The sequence below is a fragment of the Rhinatrema bivittatum genome, chromosome 2 (assembly GCF_901001135.1).
Source record: "Rhinatrema bivittatum chromosome 2, aRhiBiv1.1, whole genome shotgun sequence".
In the NCBI taxonomy this organism is placed as follows: domain Eukaryota; kingdom Metazoa; phylum Chordata; class Amphibia; order Gymnophiona; family Rhinatrematidae; genus Rhinatrema; species Rhinatrema bivittatum.
In genome coordinates, this window is record NC_042616.1 from 221,329,475 (window position 1) to 221,347,166 (window position 17,692).

The 17,692-nt window shown below is 44.0% G+C and overlaps 1 protein-coding gene across 1 annotated transcript in view; it reads right to left on the reverse strand.

Annotated features, from left to right (window-relative positions):
- CPVL (carboxypeptidase vitellogenic like) overlaps nt 1-16,343 on the reverse strand; it is a gene marked incomplete at its 5' end in the record, with an annotated part of 147,095 nt that extends 130,752 nt beyond the window's left edge. Inside the window, 3 exon segments of the mRNA XM_029587066.1 lie at nt 6,090-6,155; nt 15,864-15,914; nt 16,221-16,343. Coding sequence (XP_029442926.1) covers nt 6,090-6,155; nt 15,864-15,914; nt 16,221-16,343 — 240 coding nt within the window.
- Between the last annotated feature and the right edge of the window lie 1,349 nt (nt 16,344-17,692).

Genomic DNA, 17,692 nt, shown 5'->3' on the forward strand with positions numbered 1-17,692 from the left:
CTTTAGTAAAATCATTATTGCTGGAGACTTCAACATCCATTTTGATGCCTTAAACCCACATTTTATTGCAACATCTTTCATTGATGCCCTATCAGGTTTAGGTTTGCTTCAAAATATTACTGCCCCTACCCATAAACATGGTCATATGTTGGACCAAATCTTCTGCAATCCAACATTCATAAAACCTGAAGATACCACACTAGTTGCATATCCAATTCCCTGGTCTGATCACAGTTTGATTTATCTATCCACCTATCTAAGGTCTAACACCAACTCAACTCAGTCTTCAACCCCTCTCTCCATCTATAAACGGAAAAAAATTGACCCTGAAGAGTTTGTAACAAATCTCACAGAAAACTTACCTGATTCCATATTAAATGACATTAACTCAACAGTTGATCTTTGGAATAACACCATCTCCAATGACCCCGACTCCTTAGCCCCTATTTCTCGTTTTCACATTAAGCCCAAACCCTCAGTTCCCTGGTATATACCGTAATCAAACTCAAAATGTTAAAAATCAAACTACAACAATCTGAACGCGCATGGATGATTCCCTTAACTCAAAAAAACACTACTTTATTTGTCTCAGAAAATATAGGAAAGAAGTCACATTAGCAAAAAAGAATTTTTACTCATCTAAAATTAAAGCAGCCAATGGTAACATTTCGGTGCTATTTAACCTAGTGAAGCAGTTAACCTCTTTTCCATCACTTGTTCCCCCTATACTATTACTCAGTAACGATTTTTGCAATCAAATTGCTTCTTACTTTAGAGATAAAATTACCAACATATCATCGGTCTTTACACATTTACCCTACCCCAAAGACTTCATCCATAAAGCTGACTGTTCTTGGTCATCATTCTCGCCCACTAACTCGGACACAGTCATACGCATTTTTCATAAAACAAAAATATCCTTTTCTCCATTCAATCCCTGTCCTGGACACTATTTGAAATCACTTAGAGCCGGATTTTAAAACATACACATGCGGCGTTCATTTGTGCATGCTACCTGGCATGCACAAATGTACGCCCGGTTTTATTTGCTTCCAAGTTTACCTCCCTTGTTGAATGTAACTTTGTTCTTCCTGTTACCTACGGTTTCGTTACAGTTCCCCCTTTTTGATGTAAACCGACCTGATATGGTCCCTACCATGAAGGTCGGTATAGAAAAGTGTTAAATAAATAAATAAATAAATAAATAACATGCGCACACCTTGCGCACCGAGCCCTCGGGGAGACCAGCTGGCTTTCCCCTGTTCCCTCCCCATCTTCCCCTCCCTTCCTCTACCTGTCCTGCCCCCCAGCCCGAAAAAAAGAAAAACCCGTACCTTTATTTCACAAGTTACGCCTGCCAGAGGCAGGGCAGGCGTAACTTGTGCGTGCAGGCCGACTGCCAGCGCGTGATCCCCCAGCACAGCGGCCAAGCAGAGGCCTCTGGCCACGCCCTTGCCCTGCCCCCGGGCTGCCCTGCCCATGTCCTGCCCCTTTAGTAAAGCCCTGGGACTTACACGCATCCTGGGTCTTTATGTGCGCCACCGGGCCTTTTGAAAATAGGCCTGGCACGCGTAACCCCCCTACACGCGTAAATTCACCTTGATTTACGTACATAGGGCTTTTAAAATCTGCCCCTTAGTTTACCAATATATGATTTCCTTGTTAACCTCATAAATCAATCACTACTCACTGGTGTTTATCCTGATCAGTTTAAACTGACCTCATTACTACCTATTCAAAAAAAGAAAAATGAAGACTTCTCCAACCTTAACAATCTTCACCCAATATTACCTTGGCCAAAGTAAAGGAATCTACTGTTCTCTACCAGTTAAACAACTACCTCTACGATAACAAGCTTCTTCACCCAAACCAACACGGCTTCCGAAAAAGTCACAGTACAGTGCTGCGTACATTGAATAGCGTTATATAAATGTTAAGTAGCAATATCAGTAACAGTAGTAGTACCCAGACTGGCCACTATCAGAGGCAGGATCCTGGGCTCGATGGACCTTGGTCTGACCTAGCATTGCATTTCTTATGCTCTTATTATAGTCACTTTCTTTCTAAATAAGTGACCAGCAAAAGGGTTCTTCAGCATGTCCTCACAACCCTGGCACTGGTATCTTTATTCTGTATTCTCTATATGGTTCCATGCCATGAAATCCACTTCCATCTTCTAATTCTATAGAAACATAGAAATGATGGCAGAAGAAGACCAAACGGCCCATCCAGTCTGCCCAGCAAGCTTCACACATTTTTTCTCATACTTATCTGTTTCTCTTAGCTCTTTGGTTCTATTTCCCTTCCACCCCCACCATTAATGTAGAGAGCAGTGATGGAGCTGCATCCAAGTGAAATATCAAGCTTGATTAGTTAGGGGTAGTAGGGGAAGTAACCGCCGCAATAAGCAAGCTACACCCATGCTTATTTGTTTTACCCAGACTATGTTATTCAGCCCTTATTGGTTGTTTTTCTTCTCTCCTGCCGTTGAAGCAGGGAGCTATGCTGGATATGCGTGAAGTATCAGTTTTTCTTCTCCCCTGCCGTTGAAGCAGAGAGCTATGCTGGATATGCGTGAAGTATCAGTTTTTCTTCTCCCCTGCCGTTAAAACAGAGAGCTATGCTGGAAATGCATTGAAAGTGAAGTATCAGGCTTATTTGGCTTGGGGTAGTAACCGCCGTAACAAGCCAGCTACTCCCCGCTTTGTGAGTGCGAATCCTTTTTTCTTCTCCCCTGCCGTTGAAGCAGAGAGCTATGCTGGATATGCGTGAAGTATCAGTTTTTCTTCTCCCCTGCCGTTGAAGCAGGGAGCTATGCTGGATATGTGTGAAGTATCAGTTTTTCTTCTCCCCTGCCGTTGAAGCAGAGAGCTATGCTGGATATGCGTGAAGTATCAGTTTTTCTTCTCCCCTGCCGTTGAAGCAGAGAGCTATGCTGGATATGCGTGAAGTATCAGTTTTTCTTCTCCCCTGCCATTGAAGCAGGGAGCTATGCTGGATATGCGTGAAGTATCAGTTTTTCTTCTCCCCTGCCGCACTGCTGTCTTCCTTAAAATGTTAACTTGAGCATTCCTTCATTGAATGCCTTCCTCTCTGCATCATTCTTCAAAATGCGTTATGGCCTTAATGCATGCATTAAGGTGTTTTTGCATGTGTAAAATTTATTATTTATTTATTTATAGACTTTTCTTTGCCGACATTCGTGAGGCACATCATACCGGCTTACATTGAACTGAAAGGAGGAAAATACAATGAACAGAATAACATGTCATAGTTAAACGCAAATGGTGTAAGATATAGGCATCGTAAAAACATTCTGAGATTATATATAATAACATAAAAGAACTAAATAGCTATGGAAGAAAAAGGTAGAAAGAAAGAAAGAGAAACTTTGTACAAACTAAGAAAACTTTATCTTTAACAATGAGAAAGTGGTATAGGGGTTATGAAGTGCAGCAAAGTTCCAGGGGGGGAGGGGAAGGGCACAGATGGAAAAGGAGAAGAGCAAGGGGGGAGGGGCATGGGAGTGGGGGGGGGAGGAGGGGGGGAGGGCAGGTAGTGGAGATTCTTAGAAAGGTCCATTTAGAAAGGTCCATTTAGGAGAAGTCTACGTAATGGTTGAGTCGGGATATGCATGCTTGAAGAGCCATGTTTTGACTCCTTTTTTGAATTTGTTAAGTGATGGTTCTATTCGGAGGGAAGGGGGGAAGGGATGCTCTACCTGGGTAACATCAGCTAGGTTGAGAGAACATTGTACAAATCTCATCGTTGTGTGAGTTTCCTCACTCCGAAGGTCATCAAATCTTCACAAGAGAGCACTGCTCTGTTCGTACGTCTCACTCTGCATGTAAAAGTGGCCCCTAACCCCTACACTACTACCTAAACCTCACCTCGAGTTACTAGGTGGCCCTCCTACAGAGATATAAATAACTAAGACTATCTACGAAGGCCCTTTAGTTACTACAGGGCCTTCGTAGATAGTCTGTTTCTCTCTTTCTCTTTCTCACTGTGAGAATGATTAATCTAGGGTTCTGTTTGTTGCATTCCATTCTTACCACCTTTCTATTTTGGCTATATCTAGTTATTTCAATACTCTTTAGATACTTTTAATAAAAAGGATGTTTTTATTATGGTCATTTCCTCCTTATAATCTCCTCCCATTAGTTCATACTCAGCTGTGTATACCAGGAGCTCCCACACTGAGTATGAATCCACTAAGAAGTCCCTCGAGGCTTGCAGAAAGGTCCTGCTTAAGTCCCACTGGGGAAATCCAACCAGGAAATTCAAGAGCAAGGAACAGCGCAACAAGACAGCAGATTTCTACAGCATGATAAGCATCCAGCACTACCCTTGTTCTGCATTCTGAAGCTATTCTGTTTATTTATTTATCAAACATCTTACTCATAAACAGAAATGCTCCCAGAGCAAGGAATAGCAATAATAGCTACAATAAATCATAAAAATTATTAAAAAATAAAGCACATACATAAATAAATGTGACAGGTCCCCTGAATTTGGTTTAAAGTTGGTCCCGAATGAAAAAGGTTTATGAAGAAATGATTTATGCACTGTTTGGACTTTGGATGCATCAGTGTTTTGGTTTTCCCCAAGAAAGAAAGATACCAGTACTCTGAAGCAGGGCCATCCTTGAGTGGGGAAGGGCTGTGGGAAAATCAGTGTAATTGCCCAGTGCCCCATCTCCTGAATGGTAGCCTCCCTCCCTGCAACTGGCAGTGGGGCTCAGTCCTAGCATAATCCATCCTCCTTCTCATCCTGCCTCCTGGCTGAAAGTGAGAGAGGCACATGCTAGGCTTTTCTCTCCCTCCCCTCACTGGTGCTTTTCCCAGATTCAGTTTCAGGAAACTTTAGTGTCATGACAACATTTATAAATGTACTGCCAAAATAAAACATGAAGTGGATAATTTTCAAAGACTTCCATGGGGAATGTGTAGGTAAAAAAAATCCCCATACAGGCATGTAAGTAGCCTCTTGCACAATAAACAAACTTTCATAAGGGCAGAAAAAATATGCGCATACAAAGAGGGCATTTCGAGGGTGCTCTGGGGCGGGGCTTGCAAGTATGCACATCAGTAAGTATTCTGAGAAGCAAGATATGCGCATATATCAGGCAATGTTGTAAAATAACAGTTTAAACATAAAATAGCTGTCTCTCCATGTAAACTGAGGGTTATTCACACATATCACAATTATTTAACATACAAAATATATGCACATGTTTTTATAAAATAGGTGTGCAAACTAACCAGGTTCAGGTATTCTGCATTATCCCTGGTCATGGCATCCAGTGCTGATATCTTAAATCTCCTGGTGAGTGCCCTGCAGAAAACAGCCCCTACCCTCCCATGCAGCTGCAGACAGAACAGAGCAGAGAAAAGCTACTCTGTTCTCTTAGCCAGCCCCTACACTCTGCCTATTATGAAGTGGGGAGAAGAAGAGGGTAAAGGAGAGCAGGCATTCCATCCCTTCAACACCACCTTCACTGAGGCAATCCCTCCAGACACCTTCCTCATCCCCTCAAGTTTAATATCATAAGAGAATCATCACCCCTACACGTGAGACATCAGGAGGGCACTCTGTTCTGAGGGAGTCATGGCCTGTAAAGCTAGGGGTGTCCAGGTCAAAAAAATGTTTCGTTTTGTGTTGTGTTGTTTGCGGGTTGATTTTCATTGTCAGTAATGCTTTTCCTTTTTTTTTCATGTTTCGGAAACAGAGCGCATAAAAAAACGCTAGAAGAAAAAACCATGAAATACTATGTTTTTTTTCCTATCATTTTGTTTTGAAAACAACAAGAAACAACACAGGCAATGTCGTCGATATTGTCTGTGTCGTTTCAAGCAAATGCACAACCTTACGTAAAACATGCAGTTTACTCCAGAGAAAAAAAAAAAAGCATAAAATGCAATACCAATTTCAGCCTTTCATAAAGTGGAATGGCAGGAGAGTGCCAGAGAATGAATGTTGCTAACAACCAACAAAATAAAATGTTGCTTTCTTGCCTAATCGAATACTGATGGCTGTCTTAGACCTCCAAAGCGCAGTTAGAACAACTACCTCCAACAGTAACTTACCCTGTAATTATATATAAGAACGGCCAACTACGGCTTCACTGTGTTCATCATATCTGCAATCAAATGCTTCCAACTTCAGCCCATTACTGAAGGCCTTGTTTCCTCACATCTGGGAGTGATAAAAACCTTCTGCAGTCTTCCTGGTATCAAGGTTCCTTTTACAAGAAAGACATGATGGTACTTTGGGGGTAATCGTATCTTTTATTGGGCCAATAACAACAAAAAAAGATTACACACACAGAGTTATTGTGGCTGAGCTAACAGGACCTCTCTCTCTCAGGCCCCCATTCTTCATATCTCTCTGCAACAGAGCGAGTGAGCAAAATAAAGCTATGTTCACACAGATCAAATGCAAGGACCAGCATTTTCTGCCCATACCCAGGAACTTTTCACCATAACAATGTGCGATTTTCAGTGCACATTTTTAATGCTTAGATTTTTTTTTTTTTTTTTAGCTCCTGATACATAAGCTAATGCTACGCAAATGCTTTGGGAGTTAAAAAAAACACACACTGACTGCAAAATGTGTGTTCAGCACAGGAGGAGGGGGAGGCATTCCTGACAGGAAAGATTGCAGTCAGATCGCAGCCATTATATGGGTAGAGTGCTATCCCTTGATCCAACTCTCTGGTCACTCAATCAAAGAAATTGATCAGATCAGTCCAACAAGATTTACCCCTGGTAAAACTATGCTGCCTCGAATCTTGCAATTCATTGGATTCCAAAAACTGCAAAATCTTCTGTTTTAGCACAATTCCATGTATTTGTTCACCACAGAGGTCAGACTAACGGGTCTATAGCTCCCAGCCTCCTCCTTTCTTCCACTTCTATTAACAGGAATTACATCTGCCTGTCTCCAGTCCTCCGGAACTATTCCTGATTCTAAAGAAGCACTGAAAAGCTCATCCAAAAGAGCTGTCAGGACTTCTCTAAGTTCCCTTAATACTCTCAGATGTATTCCATCCAGCCCTATTGCCTTATTTACTTTGGGGTAGATTTTATAATTTTGCGCGAGCGCGTACTTTTGTTCGCGCACCAGGCGCGAACAAAAGTATGCTGGATTTTATAAGATACGCGCGTAGCCGCGTGTATCTTATAAAATCCGGGGTTGGCAAACGCAAGGGGGTGCACATTTGTGCAACCTGCGCGCGCCGAGCCCAGCGTGTGCTGCCTGTTCCCTCCGAGGCCACTCCGATTTCGGAGCGACCTCGGAGGGAACTTTTCTTCGCCCTCCCCCCACCTTTCCCTCCCTTCCCCTACCTAACCCACCCCCCCGGCCCTATCTAAACCCCCCCCCCCCTTACCTTTGTGCGCAGATTTACAGCCGTAAATCTGCGCACGCCAGCAAGTGCTGGCGCGTCATTACCCGACCCAGGGGCTGGTCCGGAGGCCTCGACCACGCCTCTGGGCTGGCGCCACGCCCCCGGGCCTGCCCCCGAAACACTGTGTCATTTACAGAACGCCCCGACACGCCCCTTTTACGAAGCCCCGGGACTTACGCGCGTCACGGGGCTCTGCACGCGCCGGCGGCCTATGCAAAATAGGCGTGCCGGCACGCAAGGGCCCTGCGCGCTTAAATCCGGCCGGATTTACACGCGCAGGGCATTTAAAATCCAGCCGTTTAAGTTTAGTTAGTTCCTCATGAATACACTGTTGCAAAGATCACTTGAGGTTTACCTCACGTCCAATCTTATTTATGCTTGTTTTATGTGGTCCTGCTTCAGGCCCTTCCACTGTGAACACTGAACAGAAATATTTGTTAAGCAATTTTGCATTTTTCTCATCAGCCTCTACATATTCCTCCCCTTCACTTCCGAGTCTCACAATACCACTTCTGCACTTCCTTCTATCACTAACATATCTAAAAAAAAGTCGTCTCCCCCTGTTTTACCATATTTACTATTTTTTCTTCTGTTTGCCTTTTTGCATTCCTGTCTACTTTCCCAGCTTCTCTTAATTTTTCCAGATATTGTTGCCTGTCTTCCTCTTTCTCTGATCTCTTGTAGTTTTTGAATGCTAATCTTTTCTCCCTTAACTTTTCAGCTACTTCTTTAGAAAAACACAGCGGCCTCTTTTCCTCTTTATTTTATTTAACTTTCTAACAAAAATATGTGTTGCCCTTTTATCATCTTCTTTTAATTTTGCCCACTGTTCTACTTCTAGATTTTCCCATCCGGCTAACAGCTCCTTGAGGTACTCCCCATTTTAAAAAAATTAGTTTCCCTGAAGTCTAAGGCCCTCACCTTTGAATGAACCTTCATCTCTTGTGCCCCAATACTGAACCACACCATTCAGTGATCACTGGATCCCAAATGATCATCCATTACAACATCAAAAATACTGTCCCCATTGATAAGCACCAGGTCCAGGGGATTCCATTGCCATTTGACAGAACAGTTCTCCTTGCAGAGAATCCAAGATCTTCCTGCTTCTAGAAGACACTGCAGCTGAGATGTCCCAATCAACTTCTGGCAGATTGAGATCCCCTAGCAATAGCACCTCCACTTTCACAGCAATTCAGCGAATATCCTCCATTAAATCTCTATTTCTTCTGTCTGTGATGGAAGCCTGTTTACTATGCCAACATAAATAGATGTTCTGTTCCCTCCTTTCAGATTAACCCACAGTGCCTCCTCCTTACCTCGTAAGCCAAGCAATGCTATTGCTTTTATATTATCTACTAGATAAGGGAGCCCTTTATTTATTTATTTTTTTTTTTATTTATAACTTTTATATACCGGCATTCGTAAAAAAAAACATCATGTCGGTTTACAGACAACTGAGAAAGGAAATTACAATGATAGATGGAGGAAGGATAGGAAGTTAAAAGGTGACAACTTACTGTAGAGCCAACGGGCGCCACAGTTATTAAATGAGATTACATGTGGTTAACCAGGTTGGACATAAATTAATTATATACAAGAGACGACAAAGTGGGGGGTAGCGTGGGGTGGGGGATGAAGCGCATAGGGGAGGCGGGGTGGGGTAGGAACTGTACAAGGGGGCAGGGGGTGGCGATGGGAAGGAGAGGTGGTGACTGAATATCAGGAAGCCATAATATGGATGGGGGTGGTGAGGGAGGGAGGGTGTGTAGGGGGGCGGGGGACACTGTACTAGGGAGAGGGAAATAATGAGTGTTGAGGAGAAGTCAAATGCTAGGGTTGAGAGGCGTTGGGATAGGCCTGTTTAAATAACCAGGTCTTGATTCCTTTTTTGAATTGATTAAGTGAAGGTTCTAGTCGGAGCTCAGTGGGGAGGGAGTTCCAAAGGGTGGGGCCGGCGATGGAGAAGGCTCTCGCTCTGGTGTTTGTGAGGTGAGCAATTTTGAGTGAAGGGGTGTGGAGGGTGCCCGCAAGGGAGTTTCTGGTAGGACGGTTTGCCTGGTGGAAGTGTGGCATATCTTCGATCCAGGGGGAGTTATTTTTATATAGCCCTGACAGACGTGCAGCAAATGTGCAGTAGAGAGCAACTCTACCACGCATGCGCGGGCAGCACGTCGGCCAGAGCGGAGCGTGCCCGAAAAAAAAATGGCGCCTGCTCCTTAGGAGCAGGAGTGGCGGCGACGACGAGCAGGAGCGAGAGGAACAGTAGCTGCGGCGACGACGATGACGACGACAACAAGCAGGAGCGGGAGGAGCAGCGGCGGTGGCGACGCGCGCGAGGGAGGGAGGAGCAGTAGCGGCGGCGGCGCACGAGGGAGGGACACCCCCTGTCTGCCGGGTGTGGATGACTGAAAGGGGAGGGGAGTGAGAGAGGGGGAGTGAGTGAGGGGAGGAAGGAGAGAGTGAGCTGAGAGGAGGGAGGAGAGAGTGGGTGAGGGGGGTGAGAGTGAGGTGAGGAGAGGAGAGGGAGGGAGATGAGAGGGAGGTGGGGGGAGGGAGGAGAGGGAGGGAGGTGAGTGAGGTGGGAGGAGGAGAGAGTGGGGGGAGGAAGGAGAGAGTGAGCTGAGAGGGGAGAGAGGAGAGAGTGGGGGAGGGAGGTGAGGTGAGGAGAGATTGAGGTGGGAGGAGGAGGAGAGAGTGAGGGGTGGGGGGAGGGAGACTAGAGGGGGGAGGAAGTGGGAAGGAAATGGACCGAAAATTTTTTTTTAAATGTAGCCCGTTGTTACGGGCTTAACGGCTAGTTTCTTATAAATAATGCCATACTTCCTGCTTGCCTTCCCGGTCCTTCCTGAATAAATTGTAGCCTGGTATAACTCTATCCCAGTCACGGTTTTTCCATGTACCAGGTCTCTGTGACAGCCACTATATCTAAATCAGCTTCTTCTGTGACTACCTCTGGATCTGTTATTTTATTTCCCATACTATGAGCATTCATGTACATGGCCTTCCAAATATTGCCTTTTTATCCCATTTCTCCCATTTCTATACAAATATTGAATGTTCTTTCTTACCTTAGGGCTTTGTTCACCCATCCCCAATGATTCTAGTATTAGTTCTCTTCAATACTCTTTCATTTTATTAAGCAGGCTGTAAGAATCAGTATGCTCCTCATGTGGATCCTTGTGCTGTGGTGTGGTTGGCGTAGCCTAGCGAGTGAACCCCCTAAGCCCTCTCAGACAGATGACAAACAGTCTCTGAGACAGGACTGAACAGGAGCTTCACCTTTACCAACCCCTTTACCCACAGATGGAACCTTTGGATTCTGGGGGCCGGTGGGGCTTAGGTGATGGTCCCCCAGGGCAAGAAATAGGAGAGAGTCTGGGGCCAAGCTGAGGTATGGGCAGGCAGTAATCAGAGAAACAGCAGGGACAGGCCAAGGGACAGGGCAGGCAGCAAGCAAAATATACTCCAGGTCCAGGCAGTGGTCAATGAATGGTAGCAGGCAGAAGGTTAGTCTGGGTCCAGGCAGAGGTCAAATCCAAAAAGTCAGTCCAAGGCAAGGGCAGGAATAAGGCAGAGACGACTGGATGAGGCAGGGCAGGTAGAACGAGGGGCAGGCTGGACAAGGCGAGGATGAGGCAAGGCAAGGCAGGAAACAGGAACGTACCAGCAACACACACACACTGCGAACAAGGCAGGAGACCATTTCTGAGGCAATGCAGAGATGCACAGCTGGGGCTTATAGACCCAACCACTCAATGTCATCCAGGAGCACCTGCAGTCTTGGTTCCCACATGGGGCCTTTAAGGAGTGGTATGCCACGGGCCTAAGAAGGTCCATGGGATGAGCAACATGGTGACAGCATGCGGCGTTTCTGCCACTGAAGACAGCATCAGCTTCCAGGCTGAGCCGGAGGCTGCAGGCATCTGGGGGTGAGTGCTACCAGTTGTGGGCCAACCCCACAACCAACAAACATTACATAAAGGGCCTGTGTACTAAAAGCCACAATAAATTTTATTTTAGTATACATGCTAAAATCCTACTTAACATTGAAGGCACTACGTATTTTTGTACACCAACTAAACAGTTGGCATGCAAAATTAGGGTACACATTAAGCCAACAAAATTTTAACACATGCATGCTACATCTTTATTTTTTTTTTATTTATGCTTTTCAGATATACATAGAAATTAAACATTGATACAGTAATGTCAATATCACATTTTCAATATTATTGACCAGATTTCAATTGAGTAATTCTAAATGTATCTTCATAAAATAAAAAGGTAATCCACTAAGGAGATTAATAAGAAATATCTAGCGGACTAAAGGGAAATTATGAGAACTATCTCAATGTACAACTGAAAACATAAGGTAGCACCTATCTATCTATTATGCCTCTTTACCCAAAAACTAAAGATTTCTAGGCCTGTGAATCAAAAAAAACTCTCAATTGAGAAATATCATAAAAAATGAATCTCTGGTTCTGATGCATTATTTCGCATTTACATGGGAATCTTATTAGCATTTTCCCTTCTATGCTTTCTACTTCATTTTTCATTGCAAGAAATTTCTTTCTCCTTATCTGTGTGTTACGAGATAGGTCAGGATATATCCAAATAGGAGCACCATGGAATTTCTCCAACCTCTTCCTAATGTAAATGCGGAATACTGCATCCCTGTCAGCTGAAAAAACAAAAGATACATGCAATGTAGCCCTAGCTTCAATTTTTGTTTCTGCTGTTGCTTCAATTATTTCTGATATATTTAACTGTGGTTCTAAAGGCTTACTCTCTGGATTTACAATATTCCCCTTTATTTCAACATAATAAATTTTTGCAATAGGAGGAATAGATTTTTGTGGCATTTGTAAGGTGACAGTAAGATATTCTTTAAACATGTCTAATGGTGTAATCAAATCATGTTTTGGAAAATTCAGAACTCTTAAATTTAAATACTTCAATGAGTTTTCAATGGCCTCAAGCTTTTTGTCATAAAGAATCTCTATTTTAGTAAACTTTTGAGAACAACTTTGTAGTCCATTTATTCTCATATCCATTTCTCGTTGTTGTACTTCCAATTTTGACACCACAGTCTCTATTTTATTGAAGCGCTGATTTGATGTCTCTGTAATTTTAGTTAAGTTTACAATAGCAGCTTCCAACAAATTTATGGCTGACCATATAGAGCTCATTGTTATTTCTTCAGATTTTTTTTATCTGTAATTGATTATCAGAGAGATTCATAGATCCACTTTGACCTCCTTTAGCTTGGTCTCCTTCTCCAACCGATTCACTAAAAGAGTTAGTTATTAGGTGGTCAGGAGAAAAGATTTGTGGCGGAAGAGGGGTCTTAGGGGCTCCAGGGGTTAAAGATGCCTCGGCCAGAGGGTCTGTCACCCGCTCTATGGCAGTTTCCTCAGCGGCCATGTCCACAGGTTCATTTAAAGGTGCTGGTGAGAAAAAGGTAGGAATCTGTGATTGGGTAGGCACAGGATTGGGAGATGAGGTTATTACCTCCCTAATCCTTGCCTTCCTCTTAGTATGAGGCATAATATAGGCAAATAGTAAGGGTCACTGCTCCAATTCCTTCAATTCTTCACTCTACCTTATTACTAATTAGGCTCTCCTTAAATGGTAAATGGAGGTCGGAGTGAGGGAGAGTAAAAAGAAATTTATTTACTCACAGTTCACAAATCTCTATGGAGGTTGAAGAGAATAAATTTTGGAACGTTTCTGCCCAAGATGAAAAATTCAAACCAAAGCCACGCGCCCCTTAGGCGCGCGCGGCTTGGGCGACACGCCGGCGGCACCTACACGCCGCAGGAGGGGCCGGCTTTTGAAGGCCTTCCGGTCCCTCCCTGATGACATCAGCGGCAAGGTCTCCTCCCCTCGTCGGGGGTCCGGTCAGCGTTCGAGCACAGCGTCTAGGGGACGGTCCATGTCCCAGTCCCCATGCACAGGTAACAAAATGAAAAGACCTCCTCGAGTTCTTCTCCCTCCTCTCCTCGAGTAAGCCGCAGGAGGGGACAGCTTTTGAAGGCCTTCCGGTCCCTCCCTGATGACGTCAGTGGCAAGGTCTCCTCCCCTCGTCGGGGGTCCGGTCAGCGTTCGGGCACAGCGTCTAGGGGACGGTCCACGTCCCAGTCCCCATGCACAGGTAACAAAAGGAAAAGACCTCCTCGAGTTCTTCTCCCTCCTCTCCTCCTGCATGCTACATCTTTAAATTACAGTACTCCCCCTCATAAGCCCCCTCCCCAGGTTCTTAACCTTGCCATCCTGGGAGAATTAACGATGGAAGTCCGTCACTTTCTGAGGGGCTTGCAGGTTGGATGCTGGCTCCTAAGAATTCTCCTCCAGTCCAAAGCCTTTCCAAACAATAAGGTACTCCTGCTGCTTCCGGCATCTTTGGGAGTCCGGGGTTGGTGTCAGTCTCAGAGATGGTTTGAGTGGGGCTAGGAAGTTGTCATGAAGGCCAGAAGAGGACCAGAGGGTTTTAAGAGCGAAACAGAGAAGGTGTTGAGAATCTTCAGAGTGGGTGGGAGTTTCAGCTGAAATATTATGGCACTGATCTGTCGTAGGATGGGGAACAGCTCAATAAACTTGGGTGCGAACTTGGTAGAGGGCATCTTAAGTTGCAAGTTTAGAGTATTCAGTCCGACTAGATCTCCAGTTTTACACTGTGGTGCAGGTTGTTGCCTCTTACCAGTCTGTTTGTTTAATCAGCTAGTTGCAGTGGTAGCAGTTGATAAGTCCTCTGCCATAGGTCTTGGAAATCATGGCTCATAGCCTGGGCCACTGGGCATGATACCAAAAGTAGGGCTGGAAGAGGTATCCTAGAGTGTTTGCCACAGATGATCTGAAACAGTGACAATCCAGTGGAACTCTCTATGTGATTGTTATGGCAGAATTCTACCCAAGGGAGGAGAGTAGCCCAGTTGTCCTGTCACTTACTAACATATGCTCTTGGAAAATTCCTGAGGATTTGGTTGACCCTTCCATCTGCCTATTTCTTTGGGGCTGCTATGCGGATGTGAAGCCCAGTGCAAATCCAAATTTCTTGCAGAGACAACCCAAGAAAGAGATTTAGGTGTCATAGTGGATAACACATTGAAATCGTAGGTTCAGTGTGCTGCGGCAGTCAAAAAAACAAACAGAATGATGGGAATTATTAGAAAGGGAATGGTGAATAAACGGAAAATGTCATAATGCCTCTGTATCGCTCCATGGTGAGACCACACCTTGAATACTGTGTACAATTCTGGTCGCCACATCTCAAAAAAGATATAATTGTGATGGAGAAGGTATGGAGAAGGGCTACCAAAATGATAAGGGGAATGGAACAGCTCCCCTATGAGGAAAGACTAAATAGGTTAGGACTTTTCAGCTTGGAGAAGAGACGGCTGAGGGGGGATATGATAGAGGTGTTTAAAATCATGAGAGGTCTAGAACGGGTAGATGTGTATTGGTTATTTACTCTTTGAATAGAAAGACAAGGGGGTACTCCATGAAGTTAGCATGTGGCACATTTAAAACTAATCGGAGAAAGTTCTTTTTTACTCAACGCACAATTAAACTCTGGAATTTGTTGCCAGAGGATGTGGTTAGTGCAGTTAGTATAGCTGTGTTTAAAAAAGGATTGGATAAGGTTTAAGGTTTAAGGTTTATTTGTGCTTATATACCGTTGTCTCGGCGTAGCCTTCACAGCAGTTAACATAGCAATAAAATACAATAAATGAAAATTACAAACAATAATAATAATAGAAGATAAAATTTAACAAGTAAGAATAAAAGATGTCTTAATAAAATAATGTCTGAAGCCATAAATATTAAACCAATAAATACTAAAAACATAAACATGCTTTAAGTATTAAGGTTAATAAAAGTCGGAGCCACCTGTGATTGTACAGTTACATTGATGCCTATTTCTTATCTTCATTTCTTATCTTCATTATATGCCGCATAGAATAACCAAGTTTTGGATAAGTTCTTGGAGGAGAAGTCCATTACCTGCTATTAATTAAGTTGACTTAGAAAATAGCCACTGCTATTACTAGCAACGGTAACATGGAATAGACTTAGTTTTTGGGTACTTGCCAGGTTCTTATGGCCTGGTTTGGCCACTGTTGGAAACAGGATGCTGGGCTTGATGGACCCTTGGTCTGATCCAGTATGGCATGTTCTTATGTTCTCCAAAATCGTGATGTGAATTGAACTCCACAGTCTGAGAGGATGTGGGAGATTGGTCTACTTCTTCTTCCACATTATAGTGGGCACTCACCCCCAACAACAAATGTTTGACCTCTGTCTTACTCCCATGTGATCCCCAAACCTTACTCAGATGGTTTAAGTTGTAAAAAGGCCTCTGAGCAGGTCTCCAGTATGGACTTCAAAGGAGTCAATCCATTTCTCCTGCTGGATATACGTGACACCCTGGTCATTCTGCTTCTGCCTCATTTACCAGGCCTGTTTGGTACAGGAGTTCTGCATAGCCCCCAAGCATCTGACCTATGCAGGATGGAAAGAGAAGCTCATTAAATTCTTAAGACTGCGATTGAAAAAAGGTAAAAAAAAAAAAATGTAATCATTCACTAAAATAAGCTTAAATTTAAAAGTGGCTTGCTTGGCTTATCTAGCAACTTGATGTTCTGAAACATTTGGTAAAAATTAGAAGGTTTAAAGCCATTAGGAAAGCATCTGGATATTGCTTCTCGTTATCAAGATAGTGCCTGTAACATGAGAAAAGCATTCCACTTGATTTAGAGGTAACCCCCTTCCCAACACACACACATTAAATAAAATAGGAAACCTACTATTCAGGATCACAAGGACCGGCTCCAGTAGAAATACCCTTCGGGTTTATCTTAACCTCAGCTGCAGGATTGTAGATATGGATATCATAGGCAATAGACAACCCAAATTTCCCTGCATAAGATTAAAGGAAATAGAATGTTAATTAAGATTTAGTATACTTTTCCCCTAAACATTCTCTTATTTATAAAGAGTTATGACTCACTCACTAGACTATATGATGATGCTGTTCAAAAACATCACATTTATTGTAGCTATATTTTAACTAGTGACACCACAGATGTCACCTTCTCTTTTTTTATAATTAAACAAAAAGGGTGGAACACCAGTTCAGCTAAGCAAAAGCACTGGAAGAAGAACTTACACAAAGACTTTCAGCTTCAAACTGCCTCAAAACTGGCAGGGGATGACTTCATTCCTGGAGTACAAGTCAGGTCTGCAAATTAGCCAAAATCCCAGGTCAATTAATTCTATGACGATCAATTGTAGGCAAACCTCTAGGCATATTTATTTTGGCTTCTATTGGGTAAAATTTCAGAAACGCAGATGAGTACATCTCTGGAAAGGAGCCAGCCCAGTTATCTTTTTATGTAGGAAAAGGGAGTCCCAAAACTGATCCCGACTGGAGTGGTATCAGCGTCTCCACAGAAATTGTATGAGATGCATGTGATGCCACAGTAGAGTAGGAGGGTTAGAGGAGGTATGATGCTCCCCATTGGGAGGTGTCATGAAATTTATTAAACTCCTGTAGCCTCGTATTTCAGGGGGTCTTCAAGCCTCTCTTGCCAAGAAAGAGGGTCTTCGACACTCTCCCTCCAAGGGGACACGTCGTGCGTGGCGAGGTGCCTCTCTCTCAGAGTAGTGCTAGAGGCCAGGATGGATTTAAGATTTTGCAGTTCCTAGACACTTTTGGTGCTTTCACAATACCCCCACCCCCAGACCCGATTTCACCCTGAGACTCAGGGAATTTGCATCAGTTGCAGGATCTCAGGGGAAACACTCGAAATCTCAGGGCCTCTCTTTATACAACTCAGCCACTCCCCTTCCTCAGTGAGCCTGCAGAGAACAGGACTGAGTCTGGAGCAGACACTGCAAGCAGAATGTGGAGAGAGACTGGAAAGGGGCTGCAACACACACAAAACTCAGTCTGCAGATCCCAGGACCCGGGGCTCAATCAACATGCCTAAGTCATGGAGCTGTGACTTATAGAGGGTGGGAGCAAAGAGAGTGCTGGGGTCAGGGAGAAAGGAAGTATGCTGGAGTCATCTCTGGGTTGGGGGGGAACAGGTGATAATGGTGGGTAGGAGAAAGAGAGGAAGAGTGTCGATTGATTGGGGTTGGTGTAGAAGAGAGAACAATTATGCATATTATTCCATTCTTTCCTCCTCCCCGCTCTCTGCTAATCAACGGCAATCTCAGGGTGGCCAGAACTGAAAAGTTCCCAGGTATGCCGTCCCCCCACCCTCAACA